This window comes from Coregonus lavaretus (genome assembly GCF_964263955.1).
Source record: "Coregonus lavaretus genome assembly, chromosome: 6".
NCBI classification, from domain to species: Eukaryota; Metazoa; Chordata; class Actinopteri; order Salmoniformes; family Salmonidae; genus Coregonus; species Coregonus lavaretus.
In genome coordinates this window covers 59,444,174-59,461,165 of record NC_139993.1, presented here as the reverse complement: position 1 = coordinate 59,461,165, position 16,992 = coordinate 59,444,174, and the positions used below count along the sequence as shown (strand labels likewise).

General features: G+C 45.1%; 1 protein-coding gene across 1 annotated transcript in view; it reads left to right on the top strand.

Moving 5' to 3' along the window:
- The first annotated feature begins 482 nt into the window (after positions 1–482).
- LOC311130745 (protein Niban 1-like) overlaps positions 483–16,992 on the top strand; it is a 34,788-nt gene continuing 18,278 nt past the window's right edge. The window contains exons 1-3 of the mRNA XM_084163537.1: positions 483–656; positions 13,998–14,128; positions 16,458–16,586. Coding sequence (XP_084019663.1) covers positions 602–656; positions 13,998–14,128; positions 16,458–16,586 — 315 coding nt within the window. The 5' untranslated portion in view covers positions 483–601. The remainder of the gene's footprint in view (positions 657–13,997; positions 14,129–16,457; positions 16,587–16,992) is intronic.

Below are 16,992 nucleotides of genomic sequence, written 5' to 3'. Positions count from 1 at the left end.
AAGTAAATGCTTTTATTGAGAGTTTGAAATTTGCTCAGGATAAAAACATTTCCAGGCATGGAGTCCACATGGAATGAGTATTGTTGAAAATATTTTCCCTCATAAAATTCCCCTAAATGTACATTTTAAGCTCACATAATGCAACAAAATACTGCTTTTTTTAACGATAAAAATAAAATGTATATTCCTGACAAAGATTATCCATAATCTCTGAGCTAATTTCCTGCTATTCTACATATTTTGCCATGAGGCTGAGAATGTTAATAGAATTTTAATAGATATTTTTTTAAATAATATATATTGGGGGGGGGGGGGGGGGGGGGGGGGGTGTTAGGCCAATGGCATAGGGTCCAAAGAATGAACGAGAACGAGGAAGTAGCGTTTGTGGGATGGGGAGTTCACAATAACAGCTGGCATTGAATGACAGTCACTGGGAGAGAGAGAGAGAGAGAGAGAGAGAGAGAGAGAGAGAGAGAGAGAGAGAGAGAGAGAGAGACAGAGAGGCATCTACACCGTGCCGCGCAGCTATCGATACGACAGACTACACCAGAGTTAACCCAGCGTGCAGAGAGTAGACCCTTCTCAACATTAGCTCGCCACCATGGGGATATCACCGTCCAGTCTCCTGGATGAAAGTACATCCAACTACATAAGAGGTAAAGGACGCTTTTCCAAATGATTACGTGAGCTCTTGCTTTTCGCTCGTTAGCGCGGTAAAACCTTTACTGGAGACGGCAAGACTATGCCACTCTGTTTTCCGTTGACAAAATTTGACAAAGCCATTTATTACACTTTTATTTTTCTTCACGATTCACACTGTCACATAGCCTAGGCTACTATCTTGATTTGGTCTTTGACAGAATAGATTTGAACTCGTGAAACCCCTTTTTATCTTTATCATATAATCTTTTAACCTCATGTGTGTTCAGGAAAAGCCAGTTATTGAAATGAAATCTGGGGGGTTTCGTCCTGGATCATAGCTACACTGTCTGGTGTTAGGATCATCCTGGATCATAGCTACACTGTCTGGTGTGTTGTGGCTGTAGTCTACATCATCCTATATAAGTAGCCTAGATATTTCACAGCAAAGACATAGTTTAACTTCCATGTTGTGGGAATTATACAGTAGCAGTATATGTCCTGTCTGTCTGTCTGTCTGTCTGTCTGTCTGTCTGTCTGTCTGTCTGTCTCTGTCTGTATCTGTCTGTCCAGTTGTATCAGGTAGTGCTTTATCAGGTCAGGTCAGTCCTGTCATTCTAGCCCTACAGGCCACTGAACAGTGGGAGGTAGTCAAAAAGTGCCTGGACCTGTTTTACCTTTCTGTCTTCAGGTTACCGTGATGACTATTGACAAACATACGGGTGAGGACTGTGGACAAAGGATGATGTATTTCTCATTCATAGTGGGTGTGTGTGATTGCCTGTGTGTGTCTGTGTTGGTGGCAGGTGCTAATGGAAAGTGCTTTCTGATGTTTAGTGTTAGCCATGTCATTCTCTACCATTAACAACTATCCAATATTAATAATAACACTGTACAAAGCGTTGACGCCTCTTTTCATTGTGAAAACATTCCTTACTCCTCCTCGCCCCTCCAACAAAAGCCTCAGAGTCCAGATTTAGGTGGCATGGCACAGACAGGGTTTGTTGTTTGAGCTAGAGATGCCATGACCATGAATTGTCTGTGGGGGTGTGTGTGTGCCACCCAGTTGTGGCTCTTGGAGAGTGTGTCTGTATGGCAATACATGATTAACTACCTGACAACCCTACCCGATAGAATGAAGTTTGAAGCTTCTCTCATTACTAAGTGTCATTACCTTTCTCAAGAGTCTTGAAGATGTTGTATTAAATTGAATTATCAGATGAAGTCGTGTTGTCACGCCCTGACATAGAGATCTCTAGTTGGTTTGGTCAGGGTGTGAATAGCTATGTGTAATTCTAGTATGTGTATTTCTATGTTGGCCGGGTGTGGTTCCCAATCAGAGGCAGCTGTCGATCGTTGTCTCTGATTGGGGATCATACTTAGGCAGCCATTTTGCCTACCTATGTTGTGGGATCTTGTTTCTGCTTTGGCTTGTTTATGTAGCCATTAGAACTTCACGTTACGTTGCTTTTGAGTGTTTACTTCTTTATTAAACATGTACGCATACCACACTGCACCTTGGTCTGATCCTTTACTCAACGAACGTGACACGTGTACAATATCTGACGTGACACTATCTACAGTTACCTGACTGTCATAGAGCCAGTCTCCCTCCAGAACATCACTGAGTTTTGAATTACTGCAATGTATCTTTGCAGTATGTGATCCATGATATCAATATACATGGACAATCATCATTGACAATGGACACTGAATCAATCAGAGAGCAAATGCTGCCTATGAAAATCACAGTCAAATGTGGTCCTCTGTAGCTCAATTGGTAGAGCATGGCGCTTGTAACGCCAGGGTAGTGGGTTCGATCCCCGGAACCACCCATACGTAAAAATGTATGCACACATGACTGTAAGTCGCTTTGGATAAAAGTGTCTGCTAAATGGCATATTATTATAATAAATGAGAACCAAATCCTTGGGCCACTTGAGCTGGCGTGTGATTGGCCTGTAAACTCTAGAGCTTCATGGTCCTCTGAGCTCAGGACACAAAACATGTAAACACAACCAGCAACACAGAAATACAGGATACATTATTATCAGAGTTCTTGCTTTTTCAGGAAGTTTTCTTTTAGCAGGCATTCTTTCTCTTTGATTGAATGGTCAGCTTGCCATTCTTCTGCTGTTGCCAGTCTCCCAACCAGCTGGAATGACACAATCTCTGAGATATTCAAACGCTTGGCTCAAGCTAGAGGGTTTCTGCGGAGACTAAGCAGCGCTGCTAGCAGCGAGCCCACCTGTTGTTTATTCAGGCTTGTTGACTGAGTGGTCAGCACTGTGTACCAAACAAAGCAAGACAAATCAACTCCCATACAAATGCCGATCCATCAAGCTAGCAGTTTGAATGGCAAAGAGTTTGTGCACCATGTTTGACTATTGAATTGTGTCATGGTATGATTGAGTTCTGTGTGCAGTAGAAGAAACTGTGGTTGTTATAAAAATGAAAGTGACTGTTTTCATCTGATAGAACCGAGCCAATCTACACTGATGCAGTAAATCCTCTTCTATGAGGCCACACATGTAAGGGATGCTGGCTGGTATGACATCACCTGAAGAACATTTATGTTTTCCACACAGGCAAGCTGTGTTTTTGTTAGCATGATTCCACTTGTGGTACTGCCAAAGATTTTTATAACTAAACCAAGATTATGGGAACAAATGAGTCATAGTGGGCAGAACAAACAAGGAGGTGGGCAGCCAAGCACGAGCTAGCGAGATCCTATTGGCGCGTTCTAGCATAAATTTGCATATTTCCATTAAGGAACGCTTACTCTGTGAATTGCATGTGAGCAATAACTCAATTCACCTTTTCACTCCTTCTAAACAATGCCATTTTTTGAAACTTTGTCAAAGAGTAATGTCTACAAAACTTAGTCCACTCTGTTCATAACAGATTCTAGTTTTGGAAACAGAAAACTGTATTCAGATCAAATGTTTCATCGATGAGACAATTCGCAGAATGTCGGCCAAAATCCATCTCGTTCCATCTTCTCCCACTGCCAGCCACTGGGCTTCCTCTCACTACCATATTTGGTAGTGAGTGGAAACGCCAAGCGGATGTTTCACATTTATACATCCGGTGAACTATCTGTCTCATTGTTCTATCAGTGATACTGCTACAACACAATACACATTCCCATGATCAATGCCCAGGTTTAGGTCAGTTGGTACTTTGTATTACAGTGACTAGTTGTTAAAAGTTGTTTTGAGTCACGGTTCATAAAAAGCTATGTCAGAGCTCCAACCACAGCCCTCCGTAATACTGCAGGACCAGGTTCAGATAGTTAACCAATGGCAGTAACAGTTCCTGTGGTATACAGCACACAGGATTGCACAACATCCCAGTCATTTCCTCACTGTGAAGACAAAGAGAGGTTTATTGTATTACACAGTGCAGAGCCAGAGATATCTTTTTCCATGGGGAAATATTGGACTTGCTTCTGGCAGGCCATCGATATCGATGATGACGTTATATTGTTATTACACCCATGAATCCCAGCGTCCCAAGGCTCCCTGATATGTCATTTCACATCCCTCCCACAGGCTGACACTACTACTGCTGAAGCCTGTAGTGAAAGCATGTTCCTATCACATACATCACTGAGGTCACCAGTAAAGCAGCACATACTCAGTTTATGCGTGTGTATGTTTGTGTATGTTTGCGTGTGTGTGTGTGTGTGTGCCGATGCTCTGCAAATTGAGCCAAACTCACATCCCCCAAAAAACTCCCTCTGAAGTCTCAAGAAATCTCATCTGAACACAAAACCCTTTTCACTGTGACAACACCTACTCCCGCCTATGAACCTGCTCTGGGTTGGCCTGCTGACTGCTGGGCGCTCAGTATTTAAAATCACTGCCAACATTTGTTTATTAGTATTTTCCCTTTCAAACCACAGCAGACATGCAAATGCTGTGTGACAGGCTGTTAGCAGCCAGCAGATGAGTGTGTGACTAGCAGACTGTCTCGTTGACACACACACACACACACACACACACACACTACTTCAGAGGCTGAGCACAACATCTTTAGAACGCTGCTCACACAATGACTGGAAGAGACGTGACATAAACATTCACTTTCCTTTACTGTTTGTGACGTGAATGACAAGTAGGCTTGGCTGTCAGCATCTTTACACTAGTTCAGAGAGAATGGCTTTATGGATAGGTTGTATGGATCAGGTGTTGGAGGGTGTTAAAGACATGCTTCGGAACTTTGGTGACTACTAAGTCTTTTTTCAACCTCCCACTTTGGGCTAAGAAGTATACAGAGCACCGGAGAATCTCTTTAATGTCAGGTGTCATATAGCCTAACTCAGCTTATCCCAAACTCAGTCCCCAAGGGGTACTGTCACGCCCTGACTCAGAGGACGCTTATATGTTGAGTCAGGGTGTGTATATTCCTTGTTGTGATGTTCTATGTTGTATTTTCTATGTTTAGATCTAGTATGTGTAGATCTATGTTGGCCGGTGTGGTTCCCAATCAGAGGCAGCTGTCGCTCGTTGTCTCTGATTGGGGACCATACTTAGGCAGCCTATTGGCACTAGTGGGTTCTGGGATCTTGTTCCGTGTGAGGTATGTTGTTTGTGTACCGTGGACTTTCGTTTAGTTTGTTGTTTTGTCGCTTGTTTATTCGTTCCAAATAAACATGTATGCATATCACGCTGCGCCTTGGTCTGACCCGTCGATGAACGAACGTGACAGGTACACGTTTTGTTTTTTTCCCTAGCACTAGACAGCTAATTCAACTAATCATCAAGCTTTGATTATTTGAATCAGCTGTGTAGTGCAAGGGCAAAAACCAAAATGTGTACCCCATTGTGTTAGCTCTGCCTGAGACTGTGCGGGATGGTAAGAGTGTTCTGTGGAAGGTGCAGCACACTAAACCCTGTTACACTGGAGAGTCCTGCTCTTCCAGCCTGCCCCAACACAAACACTACACACTCCTGAAGATGGGTACCACACACACCTCAAACTGGTTGACCCATCCATCTTCAGTGTAAAGCACCCAAAATAAAACATGTTTCAAGCATGGAACAGATACTTCTCCTTCTGTTCCCCATGCATTGGCACCAAGTCAGATGGTATTATAGTAAACTCAGTCAGATCATTCAGAGTTACATCATTCATTTGATACAACATAGACAATCCTTTCATTCACACACTAATGCATCCACACAGATAAATGCAAACACACACACACACAAACAAGCATCTTCAATGAAATGGGAGCAAACAGTGTTACGGGTTGGGTCATGGCGGAGTGGCAGGATATCCACTCTGAGTGCCGTAGCCAGGAGAATGTGGATATGAGGAAGGGAGACTTTAGTCTGATTACCACTGCAGTGATCAGTGGAGAAATGGCCTTGTTAGGGCACACTGAGAGAGGAGACGGAACTACCTTCAATTGGGTTATTGTTTAGCAGCGGAGACCTGAGGAAAAAACAACAATGCCCCAAGGGGATGTTGATTATAAGGCTCTCTCTCTCTCTCTCTCTCTCTCTCTCTCTCTCTCTCTCTCTCTCTCTCTCTCTCTCTCTCTCTCTCTCTCTCTCTCTCTCTCTCTCTCTCTCTCTCTCTCTCTCTCTCTCTCTCTCTCTCTCTCTCTCTCTCACATATATTGATACAGTTAAGTGAATAACACCAGATACCCTATCTTGGATAATATTGGCTTGTGTCACGCTGTTGCATTACTGTATTACACAATATTGAGCTCTCTACACGTGCGCTCTAATCATTTTAGGGTCCAATTTGACCATTATCCAACTTCCATCAATGCATTTTTGTGCTCCATTTCACCCGGGCTGGAAGGGAATACGGGAGGAATTTCATTTATCTCTTTTTTTATTTTTTAAATCCACATTTTAGCTTAAAAGCTGATGATGCAGGACCAAGCTGAATGGATAATGTGAGGCTCTGCTCCGTAATGTAGGTAGAGGAGGGGTTTAGCTGTTCTGTACTTTAGGTAGAGGAGGGGTTTAGATGTTCTGTACTTTAGGTAGAGGAGGGGTTTAGCTGTTCTGTTTTATAGTAGGTAGAGGAGGGGTTTAGCTGTTCTGTACTGTAGTAGGTAGAGGAGGGGTTTAGATGTTCTGTACTGTAGTAGGTAGAGGAGGGGTTTAGCTGTTCTGTTCTATAGTAGGTAGAGGAGGGGTTTAGCTGTTCTGTACTTTAGGTAGAGGAGGGGTTTAGCTGTTCTGTACTGTAGTAGGTAGAGGAGGGGTTTAGCTGTTCTGTTCTATAGTAGGTAGAGGAGGGGTTTAGCTGTTCTGTTTTATAGTAGGTAGAGGAGGGGTTTAGATGTTCTGTACTTTAGGTAGAGGAGGGGTTTAGCTGTTCTGTTCTATAGTAGGTAGAGGAGGGGTTTAGCTGTTCTGTACTGTAGTAGGTAGAGGAGGGGTTTAGCTGTTCTGTACTGTAGTAGGTAGAGGAGGGGTTTAGCTGTTCTGTACTGTAGTAGGTAGAGGAGGGGTTTAGCTGTTCTCTACTGTAGTAGGTAGAGGAGGGGTTTAGCTGTTCTCTACTGTAGTAGAGAGAGGAGGGGTTTAGCTGTTCTGTACTGTAGTAGGTAGAGGAGGGGTTTAGCTGTTCTGTACTGTAGTAGGTAGAGGAGGGGTTTAGCTGTTCTGTAGTAGGTAGAGGAGGGGTTTAGCTGTTCTCTACTGTAGTAGGTAGAGGAGGGGTTTAGCTGTTCTCTACTGTAGTAGGTAGAGGAGGGGTTTAGCTGTTCTGTTCTATAGTAGGTAGAGGAGGGGTTTAGCTGTTCTGTACTGTAGTAGGTAGAGGAGGGGTTTAGCTGTTCTGTACTGTAGTAGGTAGAGGAGGGGTTTAGCTGTTCTGTTCTATAGTAGGTAGAGGAGGGGTTTAGCTGTTCTGTACTGTAGTAGGTAGAGGAGGGGTTTAGCTGTTCTGTACTGTAGTAGGTAGAGGAGGGGTTTAGCTGAGAGGAGGGGTTTAGCATGTTATTTAGTCGTTTCTTTTTTTCCTTGTAGTAGGTAGAGGAGGGGTTTAGCTGTTCTGTACTGTAGTAGGTAGAGGAGGGGTTTAGCTGTTCTGTACGTATGTGGTAGAGGAGGGGTTTAGCTGTTCTGTACTGTAGTAGGTAGAGGAGGGGTTTAGCTGTTCTGTACTGTAGTAGGTAGAGGAAGGGGTTTAGCTGTTCTCTACTTAGTAGGTAGAGGAGGGGTTAGCTGTTCTGTTTCTATAGTAGGTAGAGGAGGGTTTAGCTGTTCTGTACTGTAGTAGGTATAGGAGGGTTTAGCTGTTCTGTACTGTAGTAGGTACAGGAGGGGTTTAGCTGTCTGTCTATAGTAGTAGAGGAGGGGTTTAGCCTGTTCCTACTGTAGTAGGTAGAGGAGGGGTTTAGCTGTTCTGTACTGTAATAGGTAGAGGAGGGGTTTAGCTGTTCTGTACTGTAGTAGGTAGAGGAGGGGTTTAGCTGTTTCTGTCCTGTAGTAGGTAGAGAGGGGTTTAGCTGTTCTGTACTGTAGTAGGTAGAGGAGGGGTTTAGCTGTTCTCTACTGTAGTAGGTAGAGGAGGGGTTAGCTGTTCTGTACTGTAGTAGGTAGAGGAGGGGTTTAGCTGTTCTCTACTGTAGTAGGTAGAGGAGGGGTTTAGCTGTTCTGTACTGTAATAGGTAGAGGAGGGGTTTAGCTGTTCTGTTCTATAGTAGGTAGAGGAGGGGTTTAGCTGTTCTCTACTGTAGTAGGTAGAGGAGGGGTTTAGCTGTTCTGTACTGTAGTAGGTAGAGGAGGGGTTTAGCTGTTCTGTACTGTAGTAGGTAGAGGAGGGGTTTAGCTGTTCTCTACTGTAGTAGGTAGAGGAGGGGTTTAGCTGTTCTGTACTGTAGTAGGTAGAGGAGGGGTTTAGCTGTTCTCTACTGTAGTAGGTAGAGGAGGGGTTTAGCTGTTCTGTACTGTAATAGGTAGAGGAGGGGTTTAGCTGTTCTGTTCTATAGTAGGTAGAGGAGGGGTTTAGCTGTTCTCTACTGTAGTAGGTAGAGGAGGGGTTTAGCTGTTCTGTACTGTAATAGGTAGAGGAGGGGTTTAGCTGTTCTGTTCTATAGTAGGTAGAGGAGGGGTTTAGCTGTTCTGTACTGTAGTAGGTAGAGGAGGGGTTTAGCTGTTCTCTACTGTAGTAGGTAGAGGAGGGGTTTAGCTGTTCTGTACTGTAGTAGGTAGAGGAGGGGTTTAGCTGTTCTGTACTGTAGTAGGTAGAGGAGGGGTTTAGCTGTTCTGTACTGTAGTAGGTAGAGGAGGGGTTTAGCTGTTCTGTACTGTAGTAGGTAGAGGAGGGGTTTAGCTGTTCTCTACTGTAGTAGGTAGAGGAGGGGTTTAGCTGTTCTGTACTGTAGTAGGTAGAGGAGGGGTTTAGCTGTTCTGTACTGTAGTAGGTAGAGGAGGGGTTTAGCTGTTCTGTTCTGTAGTAGGTAGAGGAGGGGTTTAGCTGTACTGTAGTAGGTAGAGGAGGGGTTTAGCTGTTCTGTACTGTAGTAGGTAGAGGAGGGGTTTAGCTGTTCTGTACTGTAGTAGGTAGAGGAGGGGTTTAGCTGTTCTGTACTGTAGTAGGTAGAGGAGGGGTTTAGCTGTTCTGTACTGTAGTAGGTAGAGGAGGGGTTTAGCTGTTCTCTACTGTAGTAGGTAGAGGAGGGGTTTAGCTGTTCTGTACTGTAGTAGGTAGAGGAGGGGTTTAGCTGTTCTCTACTGTAGTAGGTAGAGGAGGGGTTTAGCTGTTCTGTACTGTAATAGGTAGAGGAGGGGTTTAGCTGTTCTGTTCTATAGTAGGTAGAGGAGGGGTTTAGCTGTTCTCTACTGTAGTAGGTAGAGGAGGGGTTTAGCTGTTCTGTACTGTAGTAGGTAGAGGAGGGGTTTAGCTGTTCTGTACTGTAGTAGGTAGAGGAGGGGTTTAGCTGTTCTCTACTGTAGTAGGTAGAGGAGGGGTTTAGCTGTTCTGTACTGTAGTAGGTAGAGGAGGGGTTTAGCTGTTCTGTACTGTAGTAGGTAGGGGAGGGGTTTAGCTGTTCTGTACTGTAGTAGGTAGAGGAGGGGTTTAGCTGTTCTCTACTGTAGTAGGTAGAGGAGGGGTTTAGCTGTTCTGTTCTATAGTAGGTAGAGGAGGGGTTTAGCTGTTCTGTACTGTAGTAGGTAGAGGAGGGGTTTAGCTGTTCTGTACTGTAGTAGGTAGAGGAGGGGTTTAGCTGTTCTGTACTGTAGTAGGTAGAGGAGGGGTTTAGCTGTTCTCTACTGTAGTAGGTAGAGGAGGGGTTTAGCTGTTCTGTACTGTAGTAGGTAGAGGAGGGGTTTAGCTGTTCTGTACTGTAGTAGGTAGAGGAGGGGTTTAGCTGTTCTGTACTGTAGTAGGTAGAGGAGGGGTTTAGCTGTTCTGTACTGTAGTAGGTAGAGGAGGGGTTTAGCTGTTCTCTACTGTAGTAGGTAGAGGAGGGGTTTAGCTGTTCTGTTCTATAGTAGGTAGAGGAGGGGTTTAGCTGTTCTGTACTGTAGTAGGTAGAGGAGGGGTTTAGCTGTTCTGTTCTATAGTAGGTAGAGGAGGGGTTTAGCTGTACTGTAGTAGGTAGAGGAGTGGTTTAGCTGTTCTGTACTGTAGTAGGTAGAGGAGGGGTTTAGCTGTTCTGTACTGTAGTAGGTAGAGGAGGGGTTTAGCTGTTCTCTACTGTAGTAGGTAGAGGAGGGGTTTAGCTGTTCTGTACTGTAATAGGTAGAGGAGGGGTTTAGCTGTTCTGTTCTATAGTAGGTAGAGGAGGGGTTTAGCTGTTCTCTACTGTAGTAGGTAGAGGAGGGGTTTAGCTGTTCTGTACTGTAATAGGTAGAGGAGGGGTTTAGCTGTTCTGTTCTATAGTAGGTAGAGGAGGGGTTTAGCTGTTCTGTACTGTAGTAGGTAGAGGAGGGGTTTAGCTGTTCTCTACTGTAGTAGGTCGAGGAGGGGTTTAGCTGTTCTGTACTGTAGTAGGTAGAGGAGGGGTTTAGCTGTTCTGTACTGTAGTAGGTAGAGGAGGGGTTTAGCTGTTCTGTACTGTAGTAGGTAGAGGAGGGGTTTAGCTGTTCTGTACTGTAGTAGGTAGAGGAGGGGTTTAGCTGTTCTCTACTGTAGTAGGTAGAGGAGGGGTTTAGCTGTTCTGTTCTATAGTAGGTAGAGGAGGGGTTTAGCTGTTCTGTACTGTAGTAGGTAGAGGAGGGGTTTAGCTGTTCTGTTCTATAGTAGGTAGAGGAGGGGTTTAGCTGTACTGTAGTAGGTAGAGGAGGGGTTTAGCTGTTCTGTACTGTAATAGGTAGAGGAGGGGTTTAGCTGTTCTGTACTGTAGTAGGTAGAGGAGGGGTTTAGCTGTTCTGTACTGTAGTAGGTAGAGGAGGGGTTTAGCTGTTCTCTACTGTAGTAGGTAGAGGAGGGGTTTAGCTGTTCTGTACTGTAGTAGGTAGAGGAGGGGTTTAGCTGTTCTCTACTGTAGTAGGTAGAGGAGGGGTTTAGCTGTTCTGTACTGTAATAGGTAGAGGAGGGGTTTAGCTGTTCTGTTCTATAGTAGGTAGAGGAGGGGTTTAGCTGTTCTCTACTGTAGTAGGTAGAGGAGGGGTTTAGCTGTTCTGTACTGTAGTAGGTAGAGGAGGGGTTTAGCTGTTCTGTACTGTAGTAGGTAGAGGAGGGGTTTAGCTGTTCTCTACTGTAGTAGGTAGAGGAGGGGTTTAGCTGTTCTGTACTGTAGTAGGTAGAGGAGGGGTTTAGCTGTTCTGTACTGTAGTAGGTAGGGGAGGGGTTTAGCTGTTCTGTACTGTAGTAGGTAGAGGAGGGGTTTAGCTGTTCTCTACTGTAGTAGGTAGAGGAGGGGTTTAGCTGTTCTGTTCTATAGTAGGTAGAGGAGGGGTTTAGCTGTTCTGTACTGTAGTAGGTAGAGGAGGGGTTTAGCTGTTCTGTACTGTAGTAGGTAGAGGAGGGGTTTAGCTGTTCTGTACTGTAGTAGGTAGAGGAGGGGTTTAGCTGTTCTCTACTGTAGTAGGTAGAGGAGGGGTTTAGCTGTTCTGTACTGTAGTAGGTAGAGGAGGGGTTTAGCTGTTCTGTACTGTAGTAGGTAGAGGAGGGGTTTAGCTGTTCTGTACTGTAGTAGGTAGAGGAGGGGTTTAGCTGTTCTGTACTGTAGTAGGTAGAGGAGGGGTTTAGCTGTTCTCTACTGTAGTAGGTAGAGGAGGGGTTTAGCTGTTCTGTTCTATAGTAGGTAGAGGAGGGGTTTAGCTGTTCTGTACTGTAGTAGGTAGAGGAGGGGTTTAGCTGTTCTGTTCTATAGTAGGTAGAGGAGGGGTTTAGCTGTACTGTAGTAGGTAGAGGAGTGGTTTAGCTGTTCTGTACTGTAGTAGGTAGAGGAGGGGTTTAGCTGTTCTGTACTGTAGTAGGTAGAGGAGGGGTTTAGCTGTTCTGTACTGTAATAGGTAGAGGAGGGGTTTAGCTGTTCTGTACTGTAGTAGGTAGAGGAGGGGTTTAGCTGTTCTGTACTGTAGTAGGTAGAGGAGGGGTTTAGCTGTTCTGTACTGTAGTAGGTAGAGGAGGGGTTTAGCTGTTCTGTACTGTAGTAGGTAGAGGAGGGGTTTAGCTGTTCTGTTCTATAGTAGGTAGAGGAGGGGTTTAGCTGTTCTGTACTGTAGTAGGTAGAGGAGGGGTTTAGCTGTTCTCTACTGTAGTAGGTAGAGGAGGGGTTTAGCTGTTCTGTTCTATAGTAGGTAGAGGAGGGGTTTAGCTGTTCTGTACTGTAGTAGGTAGAGGAGGGGTTTAGCTGTTCTGTACTGTAGTAGGTAGAGGAGGGGTTTAGCTGTTCTGTACTGTAGTAGGTAGAGGAGGGGTTTAGCTGTTCTGTACTGTAGTAGGTAGAGGAGGGGTTTAGCCCCCCTCTGCACATTATCACTGTTTCTTTTCTTCTTCTTTTTCCCCCAAAAAGAAACATGACTGTTTCCATAGTGACCCACTGAGCTCTGTGGTCATATACTCCGTATCTTCTGTAACACATCCTGCTATTACACACTGAGGTAATGACAGTGCAGTCACGCCCAACAGACACACTCATTACATCTAGATAATCTTGTACAGTAATATGATCTTTGAGACCTGCAGCACTGCTGACAGATTCAGTCCTATTATATGGAATATCTCTGGACCAGGATGCTGTTATTGACAGAGTCACAGGCCCGCCATACCTCTATCTGTCGGTTTTGCTTTTCCACAGAACCAGATCCATATTCATGGGTCTGCCTGGGAATGATTTAAGTGGAAACTAAAGTGAAATGGGAGACTGTTTGTGTGTAGTCGTCTGATCTGACAGTCAGGAGAGAGAGGTAGAGCAGTGTGTGTGTGTGTGTAAGGGATCAGCTTGATGCTGAGAGGGTAGTCTGGTTGCCTTGGACTGGAGCGCCGCATGGCTGGCTGCACAGAGACACACAGTCTGATTGGGCCCATACATACACCCAATTACTCACTCATGCAACCCTTAGTCAGGGAGAAAGAGCGATAGAGAGAGAGGAGAGGAGAGATAGGGGGGGGGGGTAATGAACAGTAACGACTGCCGTATGTAGTCTCTATGCTCTATGTGCCGTGATCCCCTACGTAGGCTACAGTCCGTATGATGTCACCTGGTTTGTGTCTGTCAGTGTGAAGGGCTTGAGTGACTAGGTGTAGTGTAAGATGATAGGGTACGGGCAGAGCTCACAGTGGAAAACTAGTCATGAGCGAAGCGGTAGTTACAGTCAAAGGGCTGAATCAAGGTCTATGAAGTCAACCTCATCAGAACTTCTCCCTTTCCTGCTCTTTGTTTGTTATTGTCTTTACTAATACAACTACTACCCCCTACACCGTATTACTATGTATTTTCATTTATTATTTTATTTATAATTTTTTATTTTACCCCCCTTTTTCATATCCAATTACGATCTTGCTCATCGCTGCAACACAACGGGCTCGGGAGAGAGGCGAAGGTCGAGTCATGCATCCTCCGAAACATTATCCGCCAAACCGCGCTCCTTAACACCCGCACTTTGTAACCCGGAAGCATGTGTCGGAGGAAACACCGTTCAACTGACAACCAGAGTCAGCCTGCAGACTCCCGGCCCGCCACAAGGAGTCGCTAGAGCTAACCCGGATGACGCTGGGCCAATTGTGCGCTGCCCTATGGGACTCCCGGTCACGGCCGGTTGTGTCATAGCCCGGAATCGAACCCGGGTCTGTAGTGACGCCTCAAGCACTGCGATGCAGTGCCTTAGACCGCTGCGCCACTCGGGAGGCCCCTAATATTGCTATTTCTATTATCTGCTACTACATACTGTATAATGCTAATAGTTACTGTGTGTTGTTGTTAATAGGTTGTGCGGAGGCAGAGCTGAAGGAGTTCAGTCCCCACTACAGGAGACAGTACTCTGTGGCCTTCTTCTCTCAAGTCCAGGATGAGCTGGAGCAACAGAAAGAGAAAATAAAACAGCTCCTCAAACAAAGGGTAAGGAGGTTGTGTGTGTGTGTGTTTGTGTATGTGTGTATGTGTTCAATGGATCTCTCCATTGACGCAGAGACAACATGCCTCCCTTCCAGGACAGCTACAAGTCACTCCCCCACCCTCCCATTCTGCAAAACAGATCACGCCTCAATCCTGCTCCTCACCGCCTATAGGCGGAGAAACTTAAGCAGGACGCACCAGTGGTAAGGACTGTTCAACATTGGTCTGCCCAATCGGAATCTATGCTTAAAGACTGTTTTAATCACGCAGACTGGGAAATGTTCCGGGTCGCCTCTGGGAATAGTATTAATGTATACACTGACTCGGTGAATGAGTTCATCAGGAAGTGCATAAAGGATCTTGTTCCTAATGTGATGATTAGAACTGATCCAAACCAAAACTGTGGATAAATGGCAGCATTCACGCAAAACTGAGAGCGCGAACTACTACATTTAACCACGGCAAGGTGACTGGGAACATGGACGTGCACAAACAGACCAGCTATGACCTCCGTAAGGCAATCAAACAGGCAAAACGTCAGTACAGGGACAAAGTGGAGCCGCAATTCAACGTCTCAAACATGTGGCAGGGACTCCAGACAATCACGGATTAAAAGGGGAAAGCCAGCCACTTTGAGGACACTGACACCTCGCTCCCGGACAAGCTAAACGCCTTCTTCTCCCGCTTCGAGGAAAACAACACAGAGCCGCCGACATGGGACCCCGCCGCTCATGAGGACTGTGTGCTTCCGATCTCCGTGGCCGACGTGAGTAAGACATTTAAGCATGCTAATCCTCGCAAGGCTGCCGGCTCAGACGGCATCCCAAGCCGCGTCCTCAGAGCATGTGCAGACCAGCTGGCTGGAATGTTTACGGACATATTCAATCTCTCCCTATCCCAGTCTGTTGTCCCCACTTGCATCAAGATGTCCACCATTGTTCCTGTACCCAAGAAATCTGGGGATTGACAGTCCCCAAGAACACAGTAGCCTCCATTATTCTTAAATGGAAGAAGTTTGGAACCACCAAGACTCTTCCTAGAGTTGACCGCCCGGCCAAACTGAGCAATCGGGGGAGAAGGGCCTTGGTCATGGAGGCGACCAAGAACCTGATGGTCACTCTGGCAGAGCTCCAGAGTTCCTCTGTGGGGATGGGAGAACTTTCCAGAAAGACAACCATCTCTGCAGCGCTCCACCAATCAGTCCTTTATGGTAGAGTGGCCAGACGGAAGCCACTCCTCAGTAAAAGGCACATGACAGCCCGCTTGGAGTTTGCCAAAAGGCACCTAAAGAATCTCAGACGATGAGAAACAAGATTCTCTGGTCTGATGAGACCAAGATTGAAATCTTTGGCCTGAATGCCAAACGTCACATCTGGAGGAAACCTGGCACCATCCCTACGGTGAAGCATGGTGATGGCAGCACCATGCTGTGGGGATGTTTTTCAGCAGCAGGCACTGGGAGACTAGTCAGGATCGAGGGAAAGATGATGGGAGCAAAGGACAGAGTGGCTTCGGGACAAGTCTCTGAATGTCCTTGAGTGGCCCAGTCAGAGCCCAGACTTGAATCCGATCGAACATCTCTGGAGAGACCTGAAAATAGCTGTGCAGCGACGCTCCCCATCCAACCTGACAGAGCTTGAGTGGATCTGCAGAGAAGAATGGGAGAAACTCCCCAAATACAGGCGTGCCAAGCTTGTAGCGTCATACCCAAGAAGACTTGAGGCTGTAATCACTGCCAAAGGTGCTTTAACAAAGTACTGAGTAAAGGGTCTGAATACTGAGTAAAGGGTCTGAATAGTTATGTAAATGTGATATTATTTTTAATATACATTTGCAAAGATTAATAAAAACCTGTTTTTGCTTTGTCATTATGGGGTATTGTGTGTAGATTGATGAGGGAATCAATTTTAGAATAAGGCTGTTACATACCAATGTGGAAAAAGTCAAGGGGTCTGAATAATTTCCGAAGGCACTGTATTTTTGTTCAGTATATTTATACAGTGGATTCTTGACATAGCTCACTCTAATATATCTACTGCTTTACATATCATTCTTAGTGTTTCTTGCGCAAATTCATCCGGTGTACATGCATATAGATTACATTTGGATTACTGTTACAGTGCTATTTGGGTTAATTGGATTCGTTCCGACATTTCAAGATTTCTTGTTGTTTTGATTATTTGTATACTTGTTTGACATTTTACTGCATTGTTAGGAGCTAGTAACATAAGCACCCGCTAAACATTTGATAAACTGTGTACGCGACCAATAAACTTTGATTTGATTACCATTATGGACATGGCATCATGACATCATCTCTTTGTTGATCCAGGGTCCTCCGAAGGCGGGGGAGGTGCTGTATGAGGAACAGGTCCTCCATTTTGATTACACCAGGAAGTGGAAGGAGAGATACATGGTGGTTCGTGCCAATTACTGCCTGGAGTGCCATGACAGCTTTGAGGTGAGCAGGACACTCTTATGACAGTCTTATTAACAGCCATAAGATAGGACCGGGATCATCAAATAGATTCAGCTGTGGGAAGAAAGAAAACTTGAGCGGATGGTCAGGGGGCCGGAACATAATTACAAATAATTTGTAGACTGCAAATTGACCACAAGAAGCCCAAACAGATATAATATTTGACTAAAACATAATAATTTCAAACCTTGCTTACATTTGTATACGATCACATATATCTCTTATATCTCTTATACTTTGGAACAGATTTCCAATATTAAAATCACTTGGAGCTGTTTTGCTGGTGTTTTTCCATTCATTTATGTCCCCCCCCCCAAAAAATAAAATAAAAATAATAATAATTGGGCCCACGGGCTGCTAGTTGGGGAACCCTGTGATAGGACATAGT